This window comes from Drosophila albomicans, chromosome 3, assembly GCF_009650485.2.
Source record: "Drosophila albomicans strain 15112-1751.03 chromosome 3, ASM965048v2, whole genome shotgun sequence".
Lineage (NCBI taxonomy): Eukaryota > Metazoa > Arthropoda > Insecta > Diptera > Drosophilidae > Drosophila > Drosophila albomicans.
The window spans coordinates 30,785,577-30,806,790 of NC_047629.2; the positions used below are offsets into that span (position 1 = coordinate 30,785,577).

General features: G+C 38.6%; 7 protein-coding genes across 17 annotated transcripts in view; 3 read left to right on the forward strand and 4 right to left on the reverse strand.

The window, feature by feature from the left end:
* The first annotated feature begins 3,525 nt into the window (after positions 1–3,525).
* On the forward strand, positions 3,526–5,955 carry LOC117569119 (probable cytochrome P450 4p3). Its single transcript, XM_034250140.2, has 7 exons — positions 3,526–3,823; positions 3,885–4,085; positions 4,333–4,414; positions 4,469–4,584; positions 4,770–5,031; positions 5,097–5,323; positions 5,383–5,955. Exons 1-7 carry the CDS (start codon positions 3,631–3,633, stop codon positions 5,877–5,879), a joined length of 1,578 nt encoding a protein of 525 aa, XP_034106031.1. The 5' UTR covers positions 3,526–3,630; the 3' UTR covers positions 5,880–5,955.
* Positions 5,894–6,800, reverse strand: LOC117566494 (uncharacterized). The gene is made up of 4 exons (XM_034246033.2): positions 6,672–6,800; positions 6,376–6,614; positions 6,209–6,319; positions 5,894–6,141 (listed from the first exon to the last, which is right to left on the reverse strand). The coding sequence occupies exons 1-4, from the start codon at positions 6,798–6,800 to the stop codon at positions 5,991–5,993; spliced, it is 630 nt and encodes a 209-aa protein (XP_034101924.1). The 3' UTR covers positions 5,894–5,990.
* Positions 6,801–6,989: 189 nt separating this feature from the next.
* LOC117569120 (zinc finger protein DPF3) lies at positions 6,990–10,122 on the reverse strand. The gene is made up of 3 exons (XM_034250141.2): positions 9,426–10,122; positions 8,339–8,605; positions 6,990–8,272 (listed from the first exon to the last, which is right to left on the reverse strand). Exons 1-3 carry the CDS (start codon positions 9,862–9,864, stop codon positions 7,467–7,469), a joined length of 1,512 nt encoding a protein of 503 aa, XP_034106032.1. The 5' UTR covers positions 9,865–10,122; the 3' UTR covers positions 6,990–7,466.
* A 319-nt stretch (positions 10,123–10,441) lies between these two features.
* Positions 10,442–11,662, forward strand: LOC117571826 (uncharacterized). The gene has a single exon (XM_034254205.2). The coding sequence runs from the start codon at positions 10,573–10,575 to the stop codon at positions 11,413–11,415; it is 843 nt and encodes a 280-aa protein (XP_034110096.1). The 5' UTR covers positions 10,442–10,572; the 3' UTR covers positions 11,416–11,662.
* A 1-nt stretch (position 11,663) lies between these two features.
* LOC117571827 (josephin-like protein) lies at positions 11,664–12,771 on the reverse strand. 2 transcript variants are annotated; one of them, XM_034254207.2, is made up of 3 exons: positions 12,595–12,771; positions 12,243–12,535; positions 11,664–12,186 (listed from the first exon to the last, which is right to left on the reverse strand). In XM_034254207.2, the coding sequence occupies exons 2-3, from the start codon at positions 12,488–12,490 to the stop codon at positions 11,880–11,882; spliced, it is 555 nt and encodes a 184-aa protein (XP_034110098.1). In that variant the 5' UTR covers positions 12,491–12,535; positions 12,595–12,771; the 3' UTR covers positions 11,664–11,879. The 2 variants fall into 2 exon arrangements, with proteins under 2 accessions (XP_034110098.1, XP_034110097.1); XM_034254206.2 differs by having other exon boundaries at positions 12,243–12,771.
* Positions 12,772–12,874: 103 nt separating this feature from the next.
* On the forward strand, positions 12,875–14,445 carry LOC117571830 (ribonuclease kappa). The gene is made up of 3 exons (XM_034254209.2): positions 12,875–13,067; positions 13,215–13,334; positions 13,701–14,445. Exons 1-3 carry the CDS (start codon positions 12,999–13,001, stop codon positions 13,797–13,799), a joined length of 288 nt encoding a protein of 95 aa, XP_034110100.1. The 5' UTR covers positions 12,875–12,998; the 3' UTR covers positions 13,800–14,445.
* Positions 14,446–15,377: 932 nt separating this feature from the next.
* Positions 15,378–21,214, reverse strand: part of LOC117571825 (guanine nucleotide exchange factor DBS) — a 41,858-nt gene continuing 36,021 nt past the window's right edge. For 6 of the 10 annotated variants that reach the window (XM_052003936.1, XM_034254195.2, XM_052003944.1 and 3 more), the window contains 8 exons: positions 21,011–21,127; positions 20,166–20,261; positions 18,181–18,366; positions 17,802–18,119; positions 17,543–17,740; positions 17,011–17,481; positions 15,886–16,012; positions 15,378–15,778 (listed from right to left, as the gene is read on the reverse strand). In XM_052003936.1, coding sequence (XP_051859896.1) covers positions 15,675–15,778; positions 15,886–16,012; positions 17,011–17,481; positions 17,543–17,740; positions 17,802–18,119; positions 18,181–18,366; positions 20,166–20,261; positions 21,011–21,127 — 1,617 coding nt within the window. In that variant the 3' untranslated portion in view covers positions 15,378–15,674. Of the gene's footprint in view, positions 15,779–15,885; positions 16,013–16,181; positions 16,203–16,675; positions 16,829–17,010; positions 17,482–17,542; positions 17,741–17,801; positions 18,120–18,180; positions 18,367–20,165; positions 20,262–21,010; positions 21,128–21,214 lie in introns of those variants that run through there. The other 4 variants (XM_052003939.1, XM_052003937.1, XM_052003940.1 and 1 more) reach the window with 4 other exon arrangements.

Genomic DNA, 21,214 nt, shown 5'->3' on the forward strand with positions numbered 1-21,214 from the left:
GTGGAAAACCCTTTTCAATCAAATTAGCTACTGCAAACGGGGATGCTCAATCATTTCTAACTACAGCTGAGCTGAGTTCGAACATGGATTCATAGAGCAAAACATAGTAGAAAGGACCAATGACTGCTGACATGTTGTTAGTTTGTTCTTCGATCTTGGTGTCAGTTGTCAATTCGATGTTGTTTGTTGTCAGTTAAAGAGTCTTGGGTTGAGTGAGTTTTAAAATTAGACCACTTCTCATCGAACAATTATATTACTCTTTATTGAGCGATTGTGATTGTGGAGAACTGATGTATAAACATCGTAAATTTAAAATTTTTCAGAAATATCTTCTTTAATTTAAGGGAATGAAACAATTCCTGTAATGTATTAAGTTTTAAATTCAAAGTTTGAATTTCAAACCAATGCAATGAAATTAAAGGGCTATTTATTAATTTTAATACCTGTTTATTTTTCAAAGCAGTCAAATGCTGTTCAAAAATGGAAAGGCAAAAGCTTTATATTCTTTTTGCTGATTTACACTTTAACTACATATTATTCCATTTAATAGAAGTTCTGCATTATTATAAGCATCGGAAAATTAAGGTAACCTTAATTAGAAATTAAAATGTTTTCTATTAAAGCTTCAAAAGTTTCAAGTGCTCAGATCAAAGTAAAACATCATTAAAGTTGCTAAAGCTGTCTTTCATTTTTATCAACGTGTAAACCAAAGTCACTTTGCGACTTTATGGTTAAGCATTCCGTATTCTCAATGTGGTTTACCCATCAAAATTTTAACTTTATATCACTTAAAAATGTTAGCACAGTGTTGCTTAAGTTTATTGGTGGTTCTTGACAATGCTTGTTTTCTCTTTCTCTCTCTCTATTTCTCTTTTAAGCGGCACTTGTCATTAAGCCAACATTCGATTCTCTAAGCCAAGGCTGTGAGTCAAGGAGGCAATATGACCTTTGGTTACTTTGTTCTCGCTGTTACTCAACGTTAAAGCCAGTAAATGACAGTTGGGTGTTTGAGCTCCCCTCATTTGTGAGTGCTTTAACTTTCGCTGCGGGAAAATATTGAGAACTGTTTCTGAAGTTATTATGTGGCGAAGATGTTAACTGCTTCGACTTGCAACTGGCAAATCATCTAGCAATATTTCACAAACAATATTTCTGTTCGGCGAACAACTGCGGCATGCTGAGAATTCCAACTTTGACAACAGACGACGGCGCTCCTTTCCTTCCCCTCTCACGTCTCTTTCGAGCACTGAAACTTTTTTAAGTTTGACCAATATTTTTTCTCTGAAGTTACTTTGGCTGCCATGCAAAATAATGACAAATTATTTTGGCCTCATTCGTCGACTAGACAGACAGATCGACTCTCCCAAGCGAATGCTTAGTACGTGGTTTATTCTCATGGTTTATGTGATTCCCCTCACAGGATTCATCGCTTGGGTGAATTTTGGTTTCCTTCTTCTCGCATTATTTTCTTTCGCTGAGTTATGACATTTTTATGGTCGCACATGTTTGCAGAAGAAGCACGTTTCATGCACCTATTAATAAACCATTCGAATATGTATTTATCTAACATGATAATTCATATAGTTTGTGGTTGGTAGCTTGAATTCTAACACCTAAATCTGCTTAAATTGCAACTGCATTTATGCGATAAAGTACTTTGTTATTTTTCTCAATTTGTCTTGAGTTTTAACTCTGTATTTATTGCTTGTAAAATCCTTTTTTTTATTTTATTCAGCACGATTTTCATTTTGCAATTCTGTCAGCATATAGTTTATTTTAAAGCCCACGCACACAAATACATTGCAAAAAATTAAAATTTTAAACATTATAAATAAATGTAATTATAATAATTTGTGTTTAGAAAAAGAAATTTCAGCAACAAACACTAATATCAAATGCGTTGACAACTAACGACTAAATACATATTTGTATATTATAATTTAATCAAGATGATCAACATTTCAGTATTTATTAATATAATTGACTTTTTCGCTCTGTGTAGACCACGTTGGAGGTCAAAGACATGTTGAGAGTACATGTTTTATGTACTCGCATCGTGTTCGGGTTGCGTTGAATAGATTGCCGCACATGAAACAAATATGAAAACAGCGGAAGATGGCATCGTGGAAAATGGGAAACAGAAGAGCTGGCAAAACAAAAACTGTCAGACAGCGCAATTTTTCGATGTAAAGCTGAAGAAAGAAATTGCGCGAATATCGTCTTAAGCCTGTCAGCGCCAGCTGCCGGCAAACAGATTAAAATATCGAAACGCGACACACACAGTAAGAGACAATCGAGGACACACATACACGGATATACGCACACATTCGCATATTGGCTGTTGGCTATTGCATACGCTTAGGCCGCAGGTGGACAAGCTCCCCTCTTGCCGCATGCAACAAGGATTCTCTTTAGCTTTTGCACCTGGAAAGTAAAAGAAGCCAGTATGTTGTCATTTGCATACTCCTCCAATTCGTCTTGGCGCTTATGTCACTTCAATGTCCATGCAATCAAATCGATGTCACTGCAGGCGGCCGTATTGAAGCATTGGGTTAAAGCTTTTTCAATTCTTTTCTGGTTTTTCCATTACAAGTTTCAACATTACAAAAATATTATGCTTGACAGAAACCTCTATTACCGAAATATTATTTTCGCCGGGCATTATCTTTGGATGGACTTTGTCGGATTGGTAATTGTCCGAGAGGTTTCATTGTAGATATTCATATTTATTCATTTTAGCATGCAATATAGATGAAAAACAATTTAAACTGGCTAACAAAATTTTTTGTATTTTAATATGGAATATATGGCGAAATAACATACTTTGCGTATACTTGATGCAAACGCAGAGAAGGAGAAGAAATCATGTTGTGAAATCGATCAACAGTAGATGTCACTAGGTCACAGTGTGCTGAAAGTAGAACCTAAGACTCATTGGTTATTTTCGATTAGAGGAGGCAGATAGCTTCGTGTACAAATTCTAAACCAACAAAAATCTACATACTAATATAATAAGTGTTGACTAGCGTGGACACTTGTGGAACTTTAAATATTTAAAAAATTTAATATTTATAAAGTTAACATATAACGATGATTTGGGCAAACTGAAATGAATTCAAAACACATTTCAATTGTAAACTGTACCTGGTTCACTGCGACCAGGGCCGCTAAACAAAAAGCAAGCAGTCCAGTGTGGCGACTGAACGCCACGACTGCTTTCCACTGCTTGTTAATGGATTGAATTTGAATATTCCGTTTAGTTCAAAAGCAAAGACGCTTTTCAAATTCTCATTTTTTTTATTTTTGTTTATTATAAAAAAAGAAACACAATTATTATGTAGAAACTTATCTAATAAAATAAGCAATACTCAAATATCACATATTTATTAAGTAAGTTGTACTAAACAAGTGTCAAGCTGTGTTTCCAAAAGCGTCAGTATATATGTTTGTAGTTGCTTATGTTTTATTATTTGTATAAACAATATACTATAAAGCGATTATTCCACAGCGAGCCTCTGAGAATTTTAATCTACATATTTTAGTCGGCAGCGAACGCTTGAGTGAATTTGTCGTGTTATCCGCGCAGTTTGTGTGAAAAACAAGTGATACTAATTTAGTACTGACTTTTCAATGTGGATCTTTATCGCAATACTAATTGGACTGCTAAGCGTTTATGCTTTTAGACTACGCAAAGACTATGTGCTCCTAGCATTATGTCGTAGATTCAAAACCATTGATGGCGGACCTTTGGAAAAAACTGTGGCTACTGGAAAGGGCACAACTATTTTTGGCAACACTTTTGATACTCTCGGAATGACCTCAGGTGATTACTTGAAGCACCATCTGTCAACTCAATGGAGCATTCATTTTCGACTTTTGAACAGAGCAATTGTTTTATTATTCTCGTGATTATGCTACGGAACTGAAGCGAAGCTACATTCAATATGTCTTTGGGTTCCCAATCTACAACATTATTGATGCTGACGATGCGGAACTTATTTTAAATGATAATAACTTGATTACCAAAGGAGATATGTACCGGTTTCTGCAGCCCTTTCTGAAAACGGGTTTATTAACAAGTACTGGTATGTGCGTTTTTTGTATAAGCTTCCATAAATAGATTCCATACGAAAGTAATTTTTATTATATTTAAATCTTTATCGGTCATTAAACAGAAACATGCATTGTATTTGTCGTCGGTGTCTAGAAAGCTTTTCCTGACCTTCAATTATTTTCCATGACTAACAAAATAAAATGTTTGCATTATTTAAAGTGATCATTTAATTTATTTACTTACACAATTATTTACACAGTATTTTTCTTGCCCCATAGGACAGTATTGGCATGGTAGACGCAAGTTATTGACTCCAGCATTTCATTTCAAAATACTGGAACAGTTCCTAGATGTATTTAAGTGAGTAGAGTTTTCTTTTTTTGATTTAATTAAATTTAATTCCCGATTATATAGACAGGAGAGCGTTAAGGTTATAGACCTTATTCAGAATATGTTAGATGCTACAGATGGCCCTTGTCAGATTAATTTAAATGACATAATACCGCGATTCACGCTCAACAGCATTTGCGGTAAGTATTGATAATGCTACTACTATCAATATTAATTTAATAATTACTAATCAGTATTGATAGTACTACCACAATTAATATTAATTGAATATTTTCTAATCAAAAAGATTAGACTACTAATTTAATCTTGACTAATTTAGTAATTTTAATACCTTTACCCTTTATATTCACATTCTTCTTTTTAGAGACGGCGCTGGGCGTCAAACTGGACGATTGTTCGAATGGTGATGAATATCGAAGTAACATCACAATAGCGGAGCATAGTTTTATAAAAAGAGTTATTAATCCTCTGATGTCCAGCGATGCTTTATACAATCGTTATGGAGATGGTGTCAAGGATATTCCTACCCTTAATAAACTACATTCCTTCTCAAGCAGTATCATTGAAAAACGAAGACAAAATTTCAATGAAGAGAACCTAAAGGAAATAGACGACATTGAATCAAGGTATACTGAATACCCTCTTTTTTTTTGATGATCAAATTTAACATTGATTTTCACTGATATTCCAGGTACTTGAACACTAAACAACGATACGCTATGCTAGACACAATGTTGATGGCTGAGAAGGAAGGACTTATTGATCACGCTGGCATTTGCGAAGAAGTTGACACCTTTATGTTCGAGGGTTTCGATACCACATCTATGAATCTCATATTAACTCTTGCCTATTTGGCAAATCATCCACAATGGCAGCAACGCTGCTTTGAGGAGATTTCTGAACTAATACCAAGCAAAGGTATGTGAAAAGTCCTTACATTGAAGCTATTATGTAATTCATTTATAAATATTCTCTAGATCTCAGTGAGGTGGATAATCGCACCCTTTCGCAAATGAAATATTTAGAATGTGCCATCAAAGAAACACAAAGGCTTTGTCCCTCGGTGCCCGGCATGATGCGAGAGTGCCATGAAGAAACGAAATTGGCTAATAATTTGATTATGCCGAAGGGCACCCAGATTATCGTGCATATATTCGACATACACCGCAATCCCCAATACTTTGAGAACCCAGATGAATGGATTCCGTCTCGATTCCTTCCAGAAAACTCCGAGCACAGACATCCGTTTGCCTTTATACCATTTAGCGCAGGACGTCGCAATTGTATTGGACAAAAATTTGCTATGCTGGAAGTGAAAACTTTGCTGGTTCACATATTGCGAAATTTTGAAATATTGCCCGTAAGTAACCCAAGAGAATTCAAGTTCTTAGCAGGCATTTTAATCAGAACCAAATCTGATGTGTTCATTAAGATTGTGAAACGTCAAGCTGAATACACAGTGAACAGTATATAATTTCACTGGCATATTTTATAAAATATTTTTCTGTAGTCAAACTGAAGCCCAAATAAATAATATATGTAATCCCTAATTCTCTAATCTTCATTTATATTTTTGTTAATAAAGTTATTCATTCAACCGTATTACTTTTGAAATCCAATCCAAAAGTTTCATGTTGCAATCGTAAATTTCACAATCATCGTTCTTCCTTGCAGTCTTCTCTGCCAGTAGAAATTCGTAAGCTTCCGGAGAGTCCTTGTTCAGCGTTGAAGATGGACTGTTGAAAATAGTTTAAAATTATTTTCCTTAATTTTTACTGAATGTGAAAGAATGAACTTTCTTACCTTAGCATTATGTGCAGCAACTCTTGTACCACGCTAAAGTTTTTGGAAAATCGAATTGAGTTTGCTTCGCAAATAGCTTGAAGCATGCACTCGTGCCCATTGTAACCATATCTGTTATTATATTGTATCATTATATATTTTCTATATTTAACTTCACAAACACTCACCCATTCAACATATGCTGAAGATAAGCGTAAATCTGCCAACGTAGATCTGTGGCAATTGTTTGCAATTGACGAATTGTGCCATCGTTTAAGGACACTTTGGACGGCAAATATTCTGGTAGATAGGGATTTTGACGGTATACACTGGCATTGTAGGGCAAAAAGAACTCGGCTTTTAGCACATGACCAACAGTAAGAGATTCGTAGGTTAAATCCGCAGGTATACCTATGCCAGCAATAAACTATAAACGGACTTACATCAGTTCTGATTATACGAGCGCACTCATTTCTATTTATACCTGATGTCGCGTCGGTGCTTGTCGCGGAAAGATAAGAAAGCGTCTGGCACGACTCCTTGGCTTGCTCTGCTGTGCAGATAATAATAGACAAAGACTCAACAAGCTGATAGACCACACACAGCGCTTCATGTTTGCAGACTAAATGCAACAAGCAGAAGATATCTGTCTACAACCAACTAAGCAACTATGTAGTTACCAGCAATTAACAAGTCATTGTTAGAAATCTCATTCAAACTTCAAAAGTGCAACGATCGCACTCAATTCGCACTTTCCAAGCATATTTTAAACCATTTGCATTCTTAGTCGACACAGTTAAAATACAAAAAGTGTTGTAGTATTTATTGGCGTTATGTTAATTATATTTTCATAGAATAGATCGTAAATTTACACAAAATGTTGTAAAGAAATGATACGATAAGGATTGGATTTGCTTAAGGACCTCGTGTAATGAACATTGTGACAATCACTTTTGCGCGGAAGGCTGGAAATACTTACAATACTTGGGTCGGTCCATATAAGCGTAGTTACAAATATGTATATCAAATTATTAAATTAAGTAGGTACATAAAATTAAAAAAGTACTAAGGAATACTTAAGATGAACATTAAATTATAATTAATTTCAAGAGCTGCCGCGGCTGAGTTGGATGGGGAGACTAATTTGTAAAATTATACTTATGAGTGGAATCAAACAAACAACACGGAGATCGCACTTCGCATCGCAACGCCCAATTCTATCATCACTCCACTCTTATGTTTCAGTTCCCGAGTCAATTCCTTTGTCATTTGTTTCGTTTTACTTGTGCTTGTGAAATTCCTCCATACACAGTTTGCAACTCCATGAGCCCTCGGGCGGAGTTACCAGTGGCGGAGATAGACAATACATGTGGTAACCGCGATCACAGTCGTCGCAGAAAAGCAATTGATCATCATTGTCGGATGTGCCACAGATCGAACAGTATTTACATTCAATGCACTGCCAGCGATAGCGCTTCACTGATATTATCATATTGGGCGTAAACTGCAAACACGATGGATGACCAGAGCGGCCGCAGTCGGAGCAAGACACCAGCTCTTCGGGCATATTGGTCTTCTTATTCTCACGCTGATCGCCCAAACAGAAGTCGCAATATGGCGATGGCTGTGCCACTTCACGTTCGGCGCGCATCTTGTGCTTTTTGGGACTAGCCAATGGCGTGGTTGGCGATGCATTCACCGTCGTATATATGGCTGGAGTAGCAGCCGTTGTTGCAGCTGCTGCCATGCCCATGCTGGCCATGGTAGCCAAAGGAATTGAATCATTGGAAGCGCCTGCATCGTTTAAAGGATTCTTCTCGTACGTTGCTGGTAGAGTTGCCGACATGACCATGGCTGACTGTGAGGTTTCATCGATAATGGGTATCGGTGATGCTGAGTTAGAGTGCGTTGCATAGAGGCCTGTAGCTGCGGCGGCTGCTGCAGTGCTTGCGGCATGTGCAACAGCCGCGGCCGCTGCTGCAGCTGCGGCAGATGTGTTTGCATTGTTGCCAGCATTGCCGCCGCCGCCGCCGCGTCTTCTCCTGTCCGCTGCGTCTCCATCGTTGGCATTCCGACGTCGACTGCCTGCAATGTGCAACAACAATGTTTACCGATTCATATTAACAAAATGCAGATTAAGATATTTCTTACCGCCACCTTTACGTCCGCGCTTCGGAGTTCCGTCCACATTGGCATTGGAACGCCGTGAGCGTGAGCCGCGCTTGCGTTTGCCTCGACTGCTGTACGATTCGTCGAAATCGTTGTCCGAGTCAAAGTCATCTTCGTAGTCGTCTGCGTGATGGTAATGCGACGAGTCCATATCCTCGTGGAACCAATCCTTTTCGGCATTCGCATGCGAATCTTTGCTATCATTGTCGCCCGAAGCGCCCATCGAGTTGCCGTCTGTGGCAGCAATTGCTACAACGAGTCAATGAAATACAAAGATATACACATGAAGTATTATTGTTGGCCTCTACACACATACTATAAATCAGCCCCCAATTCCACCCAGCAGAGATGTTTCATGTCTTGCCCTATGCAAGGGGTCGGGATGGTGGTGGTTGTTCGTTGCCTTCATTTACTACAAATACACAGACACGTGCACATGTATTTTGCGAGCACTTGGTATAGAAAATGCAGCCACACATGTTTTGCTGATACATTTCATTGTTGCTTGCCACTTACAGTGGGACAGCTAAACAGAACAAACTATCAACTTAAATTAGCCAAACAAATGGAATTGCGCGAGGCTTACACAGTTCTCATTAATCCTCCTCTGCTTATTATTTATGTATATAAAGTTCTTTACTATTTTAAATTACACTTCAAATGATGTAAGACCAAAATAATGGAACGAAATATGCTAATTACAATTTGCCAAAAACTTCTTACGTATTAATCACTTTTATTGATCACTTAATCACTATTAATCACTTTTTTTTTATTGATAGTAAACTTTTGGAAAAAGAAATATATACTGTCTATATTCATATTTATTTGCTTCAAATGTTTTTACTATCAAGTTAGACCACTGTGCAGCGGTGGTGGAAGTGTCGAGGATGAGGCTGTGGCTGAACAAAGCAGCAGAAGCAGCAGCAATTGTAAGAGTTTTATTGATTTTACAACGCCTTTTGTAAATACATATAAATGCGCAAATATAAATAAAATAAATAAAAATCTATTTGTACATTGGAATATTGTTTGATTGCGAAAAAGGCTTGCCAACTTGAAATCTTACCTGCACTTTCCGCCTGATGATGGTCACGTGCATTGACAGTTCCCGAGCCAGTTGTGGGCACATGATGATGCTGGTGCTGATGTTGGTGCTGATGCTGATGAGACATATGGTGCTCCCGATATTGATAGGCACGGTAGCTTTGATGCGGATTCAGCAAGTATTGGCGCTTTGGTTTGCGCCAGCGTGCCGATGGATAGGTGTAAATTTGGCCATGTCGAAAGCCGGGCATTCGTTGCTTTCGCTTCATAAAGAGCGCGCAATGTGTCTGCGCTACGCCAGTCTGGGGGTCAAGGAACGGCATACGGAGGCGCCGCTCGATGCAGAGTCGCGTGTTGAAGTTCTCACTGTTTTCCAGTATCTCCTTGTAGGCGGTGTCATTTAAAAAGTTTTGAATCTTTTCAAAGTTGCCAATGTTTACCACCGCAATATCGGAAGCCATATTGTTACTGTTGTCTGTCGGCGTCGGCGTCTGCTTCAACTTCGGCGTCAGCGTAGAAGGCGGCAAGCGATGTACACTTTTTAAATAACCGAATTTATGGGAGGTTTTACTGCACAAACACAACGATTTTAGGTAGTATATTCTTTTGCCGTAATTTAAAATTATTTTTATGCACCACAAGCACGCATTTTTTCTTCGTTTTGCTTTCGCAAACAAGTTTTGTGCCACAAAACAAGAGATTGACAAGTGCAGAGTTGTCGCACACTTTCAGTTTTGCTCGCAATGTCTGGCAACGTTTGGATGGAGTGCGTTTCAGCATATGCGTCAGGTCACACTGAAAAAAAACATCGCAACATAAAATGTTTGCTTACATTTTGAAAATAACGACTTTCTTTTCTTAAATTGTAATTAATAAAATTCTTTTGAGGCATTGGTATTTCAGATATGCGGAAGATCATTCACTATTTATTATTTTTGTAGAGCAAATTAGTGTACAATTTAAATAATGCAAAATGAGAATAAAAATATCGATATATTGATTGTAAGAGCCATCGATGATACTCCATCTCTAACAGTCAGGGCGTGTTAATGTTTTGTGACACACTGTTTGTTTGTGTATTAGTTTAATTTTCTTAATTTACTCGTCTCATGTTTTGTTTTTTTCCGTTTATCTAACTAAAAACTATAAAATAATTGCAATCTAACGCCATGGGCGTGTCCAATCGTAGTACACAAGTTGCCCTTGGCATCTCAGTGTTTTCGTTTTTGCTGTTCATCATCGCCTTCGCAACGCCCTATTGGCTTGTCACCGATGGACGTCTTCAAAATCCACGCTTCACCAACCTGGGACTGTGGGAGGTGTGCTTTAACAACTTCCAGGACATTCATCGGTTCTACGACACACGCTTCACCGGCTGCATGTGGGTTTTCGAAGAGGAATACTATATAATACACGACTTCTTGCTGCCTGGCTTCTACATTGCTGTGCAATTCTTTGCCACACTGTGCTTCATCATGTGCCTTATTGCTTTACCCCTTACATTGGCTATACTGCGTACATCCCGTGACGATGACCGCTATGTGGTGCTGTTGCTCACCATTGGCTCCTGTGAGGTTCTTGCCTCAATTTTCGGGTTTATCGCTGTGGTGATTTTCGGAGCCAAGGGAGATTCGCGTGATTGGATGCCCGGATGGCAGAACAACGATATGGGCTGGTCCTTTGCCTTGGCCGTCGTCGGTGGCGTCATGCTGCTTCCTGCTGGTATTCTCTACATGGTGGAAGCGCGTCGCGAACGCTACAAGCGTCTCAATGAAATCAGCAACCGTGATGTGAGCGAATACGGCGATGATTACTATCAAAGTCAAGCTGCAGCTGCGGCTGTTGCAGCGTCACAGCCATCAACATCCGCTTCCGCGAAACAGCCAGAGATGCCTTACTTTGCTCCGGAGCCAAGCCGTCCGCGTCGACCACAACCAGGTCGCCATCATCAACAACAACAGCAGCAGCAAGCAACTGCTCCGCCTCAGGGCAGCATCCAAACGGACATTTAAAGTCTAGAAGTGTAGCTCACACATTAACATAACGTATAACATATCCGTCCTTTTATCGAATCTGATTTTTATCATTCAAACTCTTTGTTTGTCGTCGTCCTTAACTTTAAGTGCAACAATTTTATTCGAATCTCGAACGAACTCGAAAACATTCCACAAATATTTTATACAAGCTTTTGATGCATTACTAAACATATTTTTGTACAATGCAAAGTATTTATTTAAATAAATTCTGTTTACACACACAAATTGCATATTATAACTATATGAAGATGAATCGCTTTTCCGTCTCGTAGATACTTGTCCGTTGTAACGTTTGTTTATTAATTATTCATTCAACTGTGAATGTAAACATGTATGTAGTTTCTTCACACAGTGAAGTCTTTAAATGCTATATATACAATATGTACACTAGAAACTTTTTAGATTGAGCTATTGACTAGAGAGATTGCTTAGTGTTCGGATCAACCAGATTCCTTGAGCCAACGCTGTGCAGTGTCCTCATTTGGACTGCGCTCCAGCACCAGGAACAGCTCACGATGATCCTCCTGGGCGAGCTGTTCCCTTAGGAACTGTAGCATGTCGGCTTCATTGCCCAGCGATTCGGGTTGACGCAGCTTCGAATCCAAGTTGTAGTAATAATCGCCAATGCGACGCACAGCAATCCAGTGGCGTCTTCGCAATGGCAGCGTTATCAGACCGAATTTGTAGTCCGAAGGAATGTTGAGTATGAAGCCCACGATGGCATCCAGATTAATGACAGACGGATCTCTATGAGGTCATAAAAGAGAGTGAGTAATCCTAGCTAGAATCCAAGGAATACGTACTTTCGCTTGTCAAACCAAACTGCCTCGCAATTGCGTTTTTGTAGCGCCGTCATTATGACATTAATATCATAATTACCTAGTCCAAGGACCGAGCGATGTGGATTAATCCAAACATTGGGACTGAGATTATTGCAAATGTCATCAAGTTCAGCCTTAGTGTACGATTGATCTCCTTGAAATAGATTATTTAGTGCATGTAGGGCACACAATTGCCGCATTTGTTTCTCGTGATACACGGATGATGGCATGGTGCCGTTTGTCACAAATAAACTTTGTTTATAAGAGCAACGAAGCTGGAATTTACTTTATTATTGTGTATAGTTATTTATTTATGTGGGTTTGTGCTTCATACTTTGTGGTATGTCTGTCAAGCATACACGATACGACTGAAGGAATGATATCTTAAAAACATTGATAGGTACTAAATAATATATAGAATTTGGTGAAATTAAATGAATTTAATGCGTTATTAGCCATAAAATTTATACATTTTTAACAAATAAAATGTAAAAAGGAAATCAGCATATTTTATGACGGCTCATAGTGTTAGTATTCTTAGTATTTAATGTAATATCAGGGTGGATAGCAGACTGAACAACGCACGCTTGGTCACACTAAACTCACCACGAACTGTCACATGATTTTCACCTGACATTTGCTAGCTTCTGCGAAAAAAAGTCTGTTGACGGCAAATCCAGTGTTATTGGAAGAAATTTTCATCCTCGTCGAGCAGCAGCGTAGAACAAAGCTAGCAAAATGAAAATTTGTGGTCCTAAGTGCTCCCTCTGCGGATTAATCATCTCTGTTTGGGGTATTGTGCAGTTGGTGAGTCTCGAATTGTCAATGTCGATTTGTTTGGTGGAGTCATTGTTAAAGGCAGTCACAAGAGTCACAAGACCCCTCAAATACCCCAATACGATTGGCATAATACTTGCTGAACATGAACTTGATGCAAATGTTTTTCTTTTTTAGGTGCTCATGGGTCTCTTCTTCTACATCCACAGTGTGGCTTTGATTGAGGATTTGCCTCTTAAGGAGGAGTACGATTCGTTGGATGAATTTTACACTGCTGCGAATAGTGCATACAATCAGGTTTGTTTTTTATTTTATTAAGTTTTTAAAGAACAGCTATTGCAATGGTTTTACATGCATTAGATATGTCTTATCTAAATACATGTGTATGTATATACCCTCATACACTTGCACAAATACATTTACATAGTATATGATTAATTTCCACCATTCGATGCTGAAGCCAGAGGCCTTCATATGTGTGTATGTGTGAAGTGTAGAGTATCTGTGTGTATTCATATGTTTGCGTGTATATTCAAATAAGAAAGTGCGTTTATCAGAATTGTATGAATATCTCGACTTGATGTACGCATGTATTACATAGGAATTAGCTGGCAATTAACATGTTATGACACATTAATTATTAACGATTTTGCTTGCTTGCAGAACGCCTACAACTGCTGGATTGCGGCGTGTATCTACGTAATCACACTGCTGCTCTCTGCCCAACAGTTCTACATGAATAGCAGAGTGACTGCCAACTAAAAATCTGTGCTTCAACTTCAAACACTATATGGGCTGCTGATCGTCGCACAACACAACAATGATCACAAGGAAGAGACCTAGCGGGGAGGAAACAACCAATAACGACTTGTGCACTCATCGACGATGGCGAGCCAACGAACCACACTTAGTATTGAAAATGTTTTATTTAAAGTTGAAGAAAATTTGTTTATTTACTGTATAATATCCCCCCAAAGTTTTTGTTGCTAATGTTTAAAATGAATTAAATATGATAATTATTAAGTAAAAAGCTTCATGTATGTACGTACGTAATACAAATTGTTTGTTCATAATAATCACATTCCTTCCTCTTTGTTAGTTCAATTACTCTTATTTTATTGGTCGTACTCGTTAATTAAATTGAAACCTACAAAATGCCATCATCAAATCTGTATCAAAACGATCTGCCTCCAGTAAATGCATCTCAAGCGTCAGTCAATATGTATCTTATTGTATTTATGAATGTATTCAGAATTCAATGTCAAAAGAATGAAACAATTCGTTAGCTTTGTAGTAGTCTATTTTGGGATGGTAAATCGAAACAAAATAAATGTAAAATAAACTTAAATCATTGGTGGCATTCACGCTACTTAATATACGTCGATAAATATATATTTTTCGTTTTCAATTCGTCTCTGTATTTATTGAGCAATTTATTATTGATCGATCGATCGATTTCGTTATTGTGTGGAGTTGACATAGAAAGAAGTTATTTTTATTCTTGAAAAACAGTTATAGAAAGAATGAAACTGGCATTCTGAACTGGAAGTTATTGAAAGGATGACATGTATTAAATTTGATGTATAAATTATCGATTATCAGTCGATTAATTCCCAAAACTTTAATTTTACCAATTTTAATTTGGTGACCTTTAGGGCACAATTGTCGAGGTTATCTTAAAGTGACTAATAAATAAGAATAGATGGCAATTTGTCAACTGCTAATAATATTTTTGAAATTTTCAGTCAAATAAGTCAATTTTAGTATTATTTATATACTTAGCTTTCTCATATTCTTCTGTGAAAAGATAAAAAATCATAGATAAGTTGTTTCCGATTTTATAAAAACAAGTTATTATATTTCGCACTGAAATCAGAGATTTACAATACGTTATAGCAAAGTTTTTAATTTATTTTATTTTGGGATATTTATTAAATATAAATAGATACATATTTTATGTTCTTAGTTTAGACAACTATGTGGGGCTTTATTAATTTAATCGTACATAAATATATTATTTGAATATTTATAATAATCGAAAACAATTTGATCTTTTGACATCAATGCGAATCCAAGAAGTATTCGACGCGTGGTCCTTAACAATCTTTGTAACAGTCCTCAAAATACTAGAGTGTATGTACATACATACTTCAATACTCGTATGTACATATGAATGTACATAGGTACATTTGTCAGCATATTAACATACATACATATAATAGTACTATGGACTAGATACTAGAAGCAACATAATCGTAGGAATTCTTAAATGTAAGCTTTAAGTAGATTAGCGTATAATTATAATAATTTATTAACAAGAAATACTTTAGAGTTTTCCTATTTGTATCCACAATATACACTTTTACAAGGCCCAATGGCTGTGGGTTTTTTTTTTGTTTGAGGCGAAATGAAGGCTGAGAGAAGAAGGTAGATATTACTTAGAGTCTCGATGAGGAGAGCATAGTCTGTGGTTTTGATTCAAATATGTAGGCGATAGAAGCTCAAATGCTGTTGTCTATCTAAGCGATAGATTAAGTTTTGATAGCGTGCTCTGCAGAGTATTCGTAATTCGGTTAAATGGAGATAGTTAAACGGAGATAGTTTGCTAGAGAGATGACTTTGACGATTATTTTTTGTTTATTTTAGATTTATTCGCTCCTGATTGCAGCTCGATGATCGAGACGATTTTCGATTGACCGATTCCAAATACGCTCCTGGGGTCCAACCTTCTGAATTGGAATCTGTGAATATGAATGGATGAATTATTAATTATCGATCTTAGCATTCCAAATTATAATTAATATAATTATGTACAAGCACAAACACCTTAATTTGAAATAACATTTACCTAAGACACGCACATACCACCAGCCGGCACAGCCCACTTTCAGTAGCTCGATAGCTTCGCCTTCTCGCATCGAAACTTCCGAGTGTCCCATAGCCGTATAATCAGCCAGGGCAATGAATTTACTGCCCTGTATCGAAATTTATACAAAAGGTTATTTGAGGGTCGGTCACCAATACGTGGTTAGTATGCGAACAAAGGCATTTAAATTATACTTAACAAAAGTAACAACTTTTTCAAAAGTGTAATTAAGTAAGGAGTGTTAATTATTAGACCATATAATCAATAAAAAATGTAAGCTTAGTTTGGAAATATTAGCACTGAAATAATAAATGAATAAAAATAATGTATAATGTATTAATTGTTTGTTAGTTTGTAGTTATACAGGATATATTGTACAGAAGAAAGCTTATATTTAGTTATTGGATTGATTTCCTGAATGTGATAAAATATCTACTATACAACTGTATTTAATGGTTAGCTTCAATAGATTCTATCTAACTCTATAGCAAGGTTATTTATTGGTTAGCTCATTACATTCTATCTAAATCTATTTGCAGCGCAAGTGAATTTAGTGGTTAGCTTAGATACAATTCTATCTCTATCTGCAGCACCAAACAACGAATTTATTATTAGAAACTTGAAACAGAGCTATGCACAAATCACATGCTGGCTAGCTTCGATTAACTTCTAGCGAGTCTGAAGGATATGTTAATGGAACACAGCGATAAACAATACATTCTTTTGTACATAGAGAGCGTGCACATTCTAGAGAACTGTGAGACTCTCATACCTAGACAGACTTCCATTCAAACACTTAGTCAACGGAAACATAAAACTTGGAGTTTGATTTGTTGCTGCGCGCATAGGAGTTTGACGTGGACGTAGATGAAGAAGAACGATCAGCATTGTATGTCGCCCACTGGGCAAGGACATTCAGGAAGCTCTGTCGATTAGCCGATTTGAGAGATGTACACAAATGAAACAATTAACAAAAGTCGTGTGGGCAATAGTAAACAGAATGAAATTGAAGGAATTTCGTGGGTGAAATGAAAAAGAAACCCAAATATAGATTCAGACATTAGACTAAATACCAATAACCGAAAAGAGTTAGAAAGTTTTCATTACCGGCGTGCTATTGTCTTCGTTCAGGGACAACTCGTCCTCGCTGTTGGAGTAATCAGAGCTCCAGCCACAGGCTTCTTGATGCTCACGATCTCCAATGCCGCTGCCGCTGGAATTGGTGCCGCCAACTGGTGCCGAACCATTCTCTTCGGTGCTGCAGTTTGAGTTGCGATTGGAGGACTCGGAGGAGGCATCACAGCTGATTGTGCGACTGGCTGAGCTCAGTATAATATTTGGAGTATCCCAGGAGGTGGTCTGCTTTAGGCCACGATGATTGAGGCCATACTGTTTGATTTTCTCGCCCTTCAACTCTTCGAGCTGATTGAGCAGCACTCGCTTGATCTCCGCCACCCATTTGTTCTTCACATCTAGGGTTGGCGCCTGCATCGTGTGTACTTCCTGACGACCCTGGAGCCAGACCTCGAAGCGCTTTGTGTCGCCACGCACAGACTCGGTAAGACCAATTTGTGACATCTACAAAAGGGAAATCAGAAAATAACGTAATTTTAATAGAATTAAATTTATATTAAACTACCTTAACGTGATGCTTGAACTGATAGGTGCTCTTGTTGTGACCCGTCTTTGAGGTTTGCTTGCAGAAAAGCAGCGACTTCTGGTAGAGAAAGATGTGACGTTGCTGTGGCTTGATGCGAAGTCGTATGTCCTTCTTCGATTCCGTCCACACCTGGAACGAGTCCTGCAGCAACAGCTCGCCCTGCTGCGCCAGATCGGTCTGCAAAGCGAAGTAAAGATGTTTAAAAGGTGACAGCTAGATGTGTAATAGGAATACTTACCGGGAATCCAGTGATTGCCACCTGATGCATGGAATCGTTGACGCACTTGAGCACAATTAACATGCAGTCGAGTGCCTTCTGCAGCTCCTTGGTGCAGCTGCCGCTGTCGCTGAAGCGCAGCAGATCCTTCAACAGCAACTGGTACTTGGTGATGCGTTGTACAGGCTTCAGAAGATACGCGGCCAGCGGCAGCTTGTGGCCCAAACGCTTTTGGCATTCCTGCAGAAAGAGATGCGTATCTACGAGCGTCTCACGCAAACGCTCAGAGCGCGGTATGTTCTGACAATAGAACGAGTACAGTCGATAGAAAGTATCACGCTATAAACCGAGAGAGATGATTAACATTGGAGTCAATTATTGGAAAACTACTTTAACATACTCTTTGCACAAAACAAAGCGCCACCAGTTCGGTGGTGGATATGCAGTTCTCTAGATCCTTTAGGAAGACCTCGTTGTGAAAGGTGTAGAGCTCGTGCAGATTGCCAAATAGTATCTCCTCCTTGCCCTGCAGACTGGCGGGCACCAGATGCATTAGTTCATCGGACTGCATTTGGTCGCAGTAGCCCTAAGAAGCAAGAGTTAGGAATTATTATAGAAACGGGAGATAGAAGATTAATGCTAAGAACAAGTTACATCGCTATTCTGAAAGTTGCTCAATTTACTGCTAATAAACTGGCCAAACTTTTGCTCCACATATTGCTCGACATTGTCATAGCCTTGACCATTCACAAAGTCCTTGAGTACGCGCTCATATTTGGACAACTTGAATTTTGTGCTACGTAGCTTAGGCAGATTCTTCAAATCTGTTGCATCTTGAAAGTTTTCCTCGAAGAATTGGTGACAAAAGCCGAGAACATCGCGATAGGAGCTGCTATTCCACTCGTTGCCCAGTTCCTCTTTGAGCTCTTCCTTCACGCTCTCCTCTTTGTCCTTTCGAACATTGAGATTATTTGGCCAGTTGGAGCGACAGGAGCTGCACATTTGGCTATCCAAGCCGCTAATCTGCTTGGGCGCTTTCAATGACTTTGGCGTCGACAGCGACTTGGAATTGTTCAGCGATCCCAGCGAGCTCTGGGCACGCACTATGGACGAGGACACGGACATGAAGCTCTTGGGCTCGTTGTCATCGAGGTAAGCGAGAATATCCATGTAGTTCTTGCGCTGCAGATAGTCCTTGAATTCAGTATCGTTCTCAATCTCCGAATAGCTATTCGACTCCAGATAGTCCTTGACTAAACGATACTCCAGCGACTCGTCGCAGCTAGACAATTCGATAAGCTCCTTGAAGATGGTGCGCCTCTGATCCTTCAGCCGTTGCAGACTATTGCTCACCGTTGCCTGTTGTTGTCTGCTGTCTAATGGCGAATCCTCGCGAGATTCACTGATCACAGACGCTTCACGTTCCTCGCACTCTTGCAGCGTATTTATAATCTTGATCGTCGACTTGCCGTTCAGTATGTTGTGCGTGGCAAAGTTGCATAAATTGGTGCCGAAAATATAATTGCCCCCGAGATCAGGACTGAAGCGTGGCCGAAAGTCCGCAGGACGATAGCTTATGCCACCGCAGGAGGATTGCGAGTCGAAGAGAGAGCCTTGAAAGGAGAGCGGCGAATCACGTGGTTCGTCCGAATCGAAATGGAACTTCCTGATCAGCGAATCGCCAAATTTGAAATTGAATCGTCCGACGATGTTGCAAGCCGTATTGTGCACGCGTCGCAGCCGGAATGAGCTTTGCGCTGTTTGCGCTGTCTTCGGCTTTGAGGCTTTACGCAGATCGTAGCCACCGTAGCGCATATTAGCTAAATAGTTGATGCTGTTAGCTGTTCGACTTTGGCTTAATGGTTTTGTGCAATGTGAATTGCGAATCGAGTCCGTCGATAATGAAGCTAGAATTTACTGTACCGCCGTGCTCGAGAGTCGATCGTTTAATGATCGCTGGCAATTCCTCGCTGGGGGCTGTCGGTCGGCCAACACACACGCTCAGAATTGGTAACAAATTATGAGTGGTAAACTTCTTAGTTCGATGCACGATGCGTTGCCAACTTCACTGGTTGTCTAATGGCTTTAATGCACTAATTACAAGCGCGCGCATTCAAGCGCTGCGCTCTGCCTGGGCATCATCAACATTGTGAAGAACCAAATCGCAGGCAGTAAACCAAGCAAAAGAAATGCTCTATTGTTTTCAGTTCGCTGACCACTGGGCAGCAGTAGTAACTTCTGAGATTCAGACTCCAATTGCGACTTCATGCTTCGTGCCTTTGGGCTTGGGTTGTACCGTTGTACGGCTTAGATTTGCATTTCCCCGACTTACTTAAAGTTCTCTTATCTACTAAGTGTAGTATATAAATTGCACATTCTATTTACCTTTAGAATCGAACTCATTTCATTCACATAGATGCGCTCCGTCTCCAGCAGCTCAGAGAGAACATGGCCCCGCTTAAGTCGCCGCGCCTCAGCATCCTGCAATAAATCGAAATTTTATCGATAAATAAAGCACAGCTCATACAAAGTTGGTACATTTTGATCAAAACTGGTATTTTTGTTGAACTGCTATTGGTACATTTTCAATTGCTACTTATATTATTGGGACATTAAGCATTGTTATTGGTACATTTAGCTTGTATTGGGTTTGTGTCCAAATTGTACATTGTTAGTGCGTTGTGAATTGATGTTTATATTTCGATCTTATTTATTGCAAACATATTTTTGTCACAATGTTGTGAAAATATTATTTATTTTTTAGGTATTGTACTTTTTATATAATTTAAAGCTGTTTTAGTACCTTCATATTAAAAATGGTAAATTTCCAAATTATTGTTATTAAAAATCGTTTTATTCCACTACAATAATCAAAACAAAATCTTTACAAATAAATGGCACACTATAAAATGGCACATCATTATAGTCGTAAGCCAATTTATGTTAATAAACAATTTGTTATGCAAATGCCATTTGTCATTTTTTGCAGAAAAAAAGAAAAGCTGCGAATTGTGCCTAATCAGGCAGATTATTGAATAGCTTGAATTATATATCAATAAATGAGCTTCAGCTTAAAAATTGCAGTAAATGTTTGGAGTAGTTGTTTGACTTATACAACAAGATGGCAAATGAAAAGTCCTAAGTATAACATGTCAATTAAATGAATTAGTAATTACATTAGATAATACTATATTTATGTGAGTGTGTTATGAGTAGTGCGCTTGACTAACCTGTTGATTCTGCATTGCATGTTCGCCGTTGTCTGGACTCGAGCTGGTGTCGCTATTCAGCGAGCCCGAGTCAATGACACCGTCCATAGATCTGGGTCGCAGCTCATGTATGCCAGTCTGCAATGAATGAAGAAGGAACAACCAATAGAAACATACATACAATATAAATGATGGCAATTAATAAAATACATCACAGATTTAGGC

What these genes read in the sequence shown, in the direction of transcription:
- LOC117571826 (XM_034254205.2), top strand. Translation starts at nt 10,573, where the DNA reads ATGGGCGTGTCCAATCGTAGTACACAAGTTGCCCTTGGCATCTCAGTG.
- LOC117569119 (XM_034250140.2), top strand. Translation starts at nt 3,631, where the DNA reads ATGTGGATCTTTATCGCAATACTAATTGGACTGCTAAGCGTTTATGCT. An exon ending in CAGTTCCTAGATGTATTTAA is followed by an intron (nt 4,415 to 4,468) that starts GTGAGTAGAGTT and finishes CCGATTATATAG; the next exon opens with ACAGGAGAGCGTTAAGGTTA. An exon ending in TGAACTAATACCAAGCAAAG is followed by an intron (nt 5,324 to 5,382) that starts GTATGTGAAAAG and finishes AATATTCTCTAG; the next exon opens with ATCTCAGTGAGGTGGATAAT.
- LOC117571830 (XM_034254209.2), top strand. Translation starts at nt 12,999, where the DNA reads ATGAAAATTTGTGGTCCTAAGTGCTCCCTCTGCGGATTAATCATCTCT. An exon ending in TTTGGGGTATTGTGCAGTTG is followed by an intron (nt 13,068 to 13,214) that starts GTGAGTCTCGAA and finishes TTTCTTTTTTAG; the next exon opens with GTGCTCATGGGTCTCTTCTT. An exon ending in CGAATAGTGCATACAATCAG is followed by an intron (nt 13,335 to 13,700) that starts GTTTGTTTTTTA and finishes GCTTGCTTGCAG; the next exon opens with AACGCCTACAACTGCTGGAT.
- LOC117571827 (XM_034254207.2), bottom strand. Translation starts at nt 12,490, where the DNA reads ATGCCATCATCCGTGTATCACGAGAAACAAATGCGGCAATTGTGTGCC. An exon ending in GTTTGGTTTGACAAGCGAAA is followed by an intron (nt 12,187 to 12,242) that starts GTACGTATTCCT and finishes ATGACCTCATAG; the next exon opens with AGATCCGTCTGTCATTAATC.
- LOC117569120 (XM_034250141.2), bottom strand. Translation starts at nt 9,864, where the DNA reads ATGGCTTCCGATATTGCGGTGGTAAACATTGGCAACTTTGAAAAGATT. An exon ending in TCATCAGGCGGAAAGTGCAG is followed by an intron (nt 8,606 to 9,425) that starts GTAAGATTTCAA and finishes GACTCGTTGTAG; the next exon opens with CAATTGCTGCCACAGACGGC. An exon ending in GCGCGGACGTAAAGGTGGCG is followed by an intron (nt 8,273 to 8,338) that starts GTAAGAAATATC and finishes TGCACATTGCAG; the next exon opens with GCAGTCGACGTCGGAATGCC.
- LOC117566494 (XM_034246033.2), bottom strand. Translation starts at nt 6,800, where the DNA reads ATGAAGCGCTGTGTGTGGTCTATCAGCTTGTTGAGTCTTTGTCTATTA. An exon ending in AAGCACCGACGCGACATCAG is followed by an intron (nt 6,615 to 6,671) that starts GTATAAATAGAA and finishes GTCCGTTTATAG; the next exon opens with TTTATTGCTGGCATAGGTAT. An exon ending in TTGCTGCACATAATGCTAAG is followed by an intron (nt 6,142 to 6,208) that starts GTAAGAAAGTTC and finishes TATTTTCAACAG; the next exon opens with TCCATCTTCAACGCTGAACA.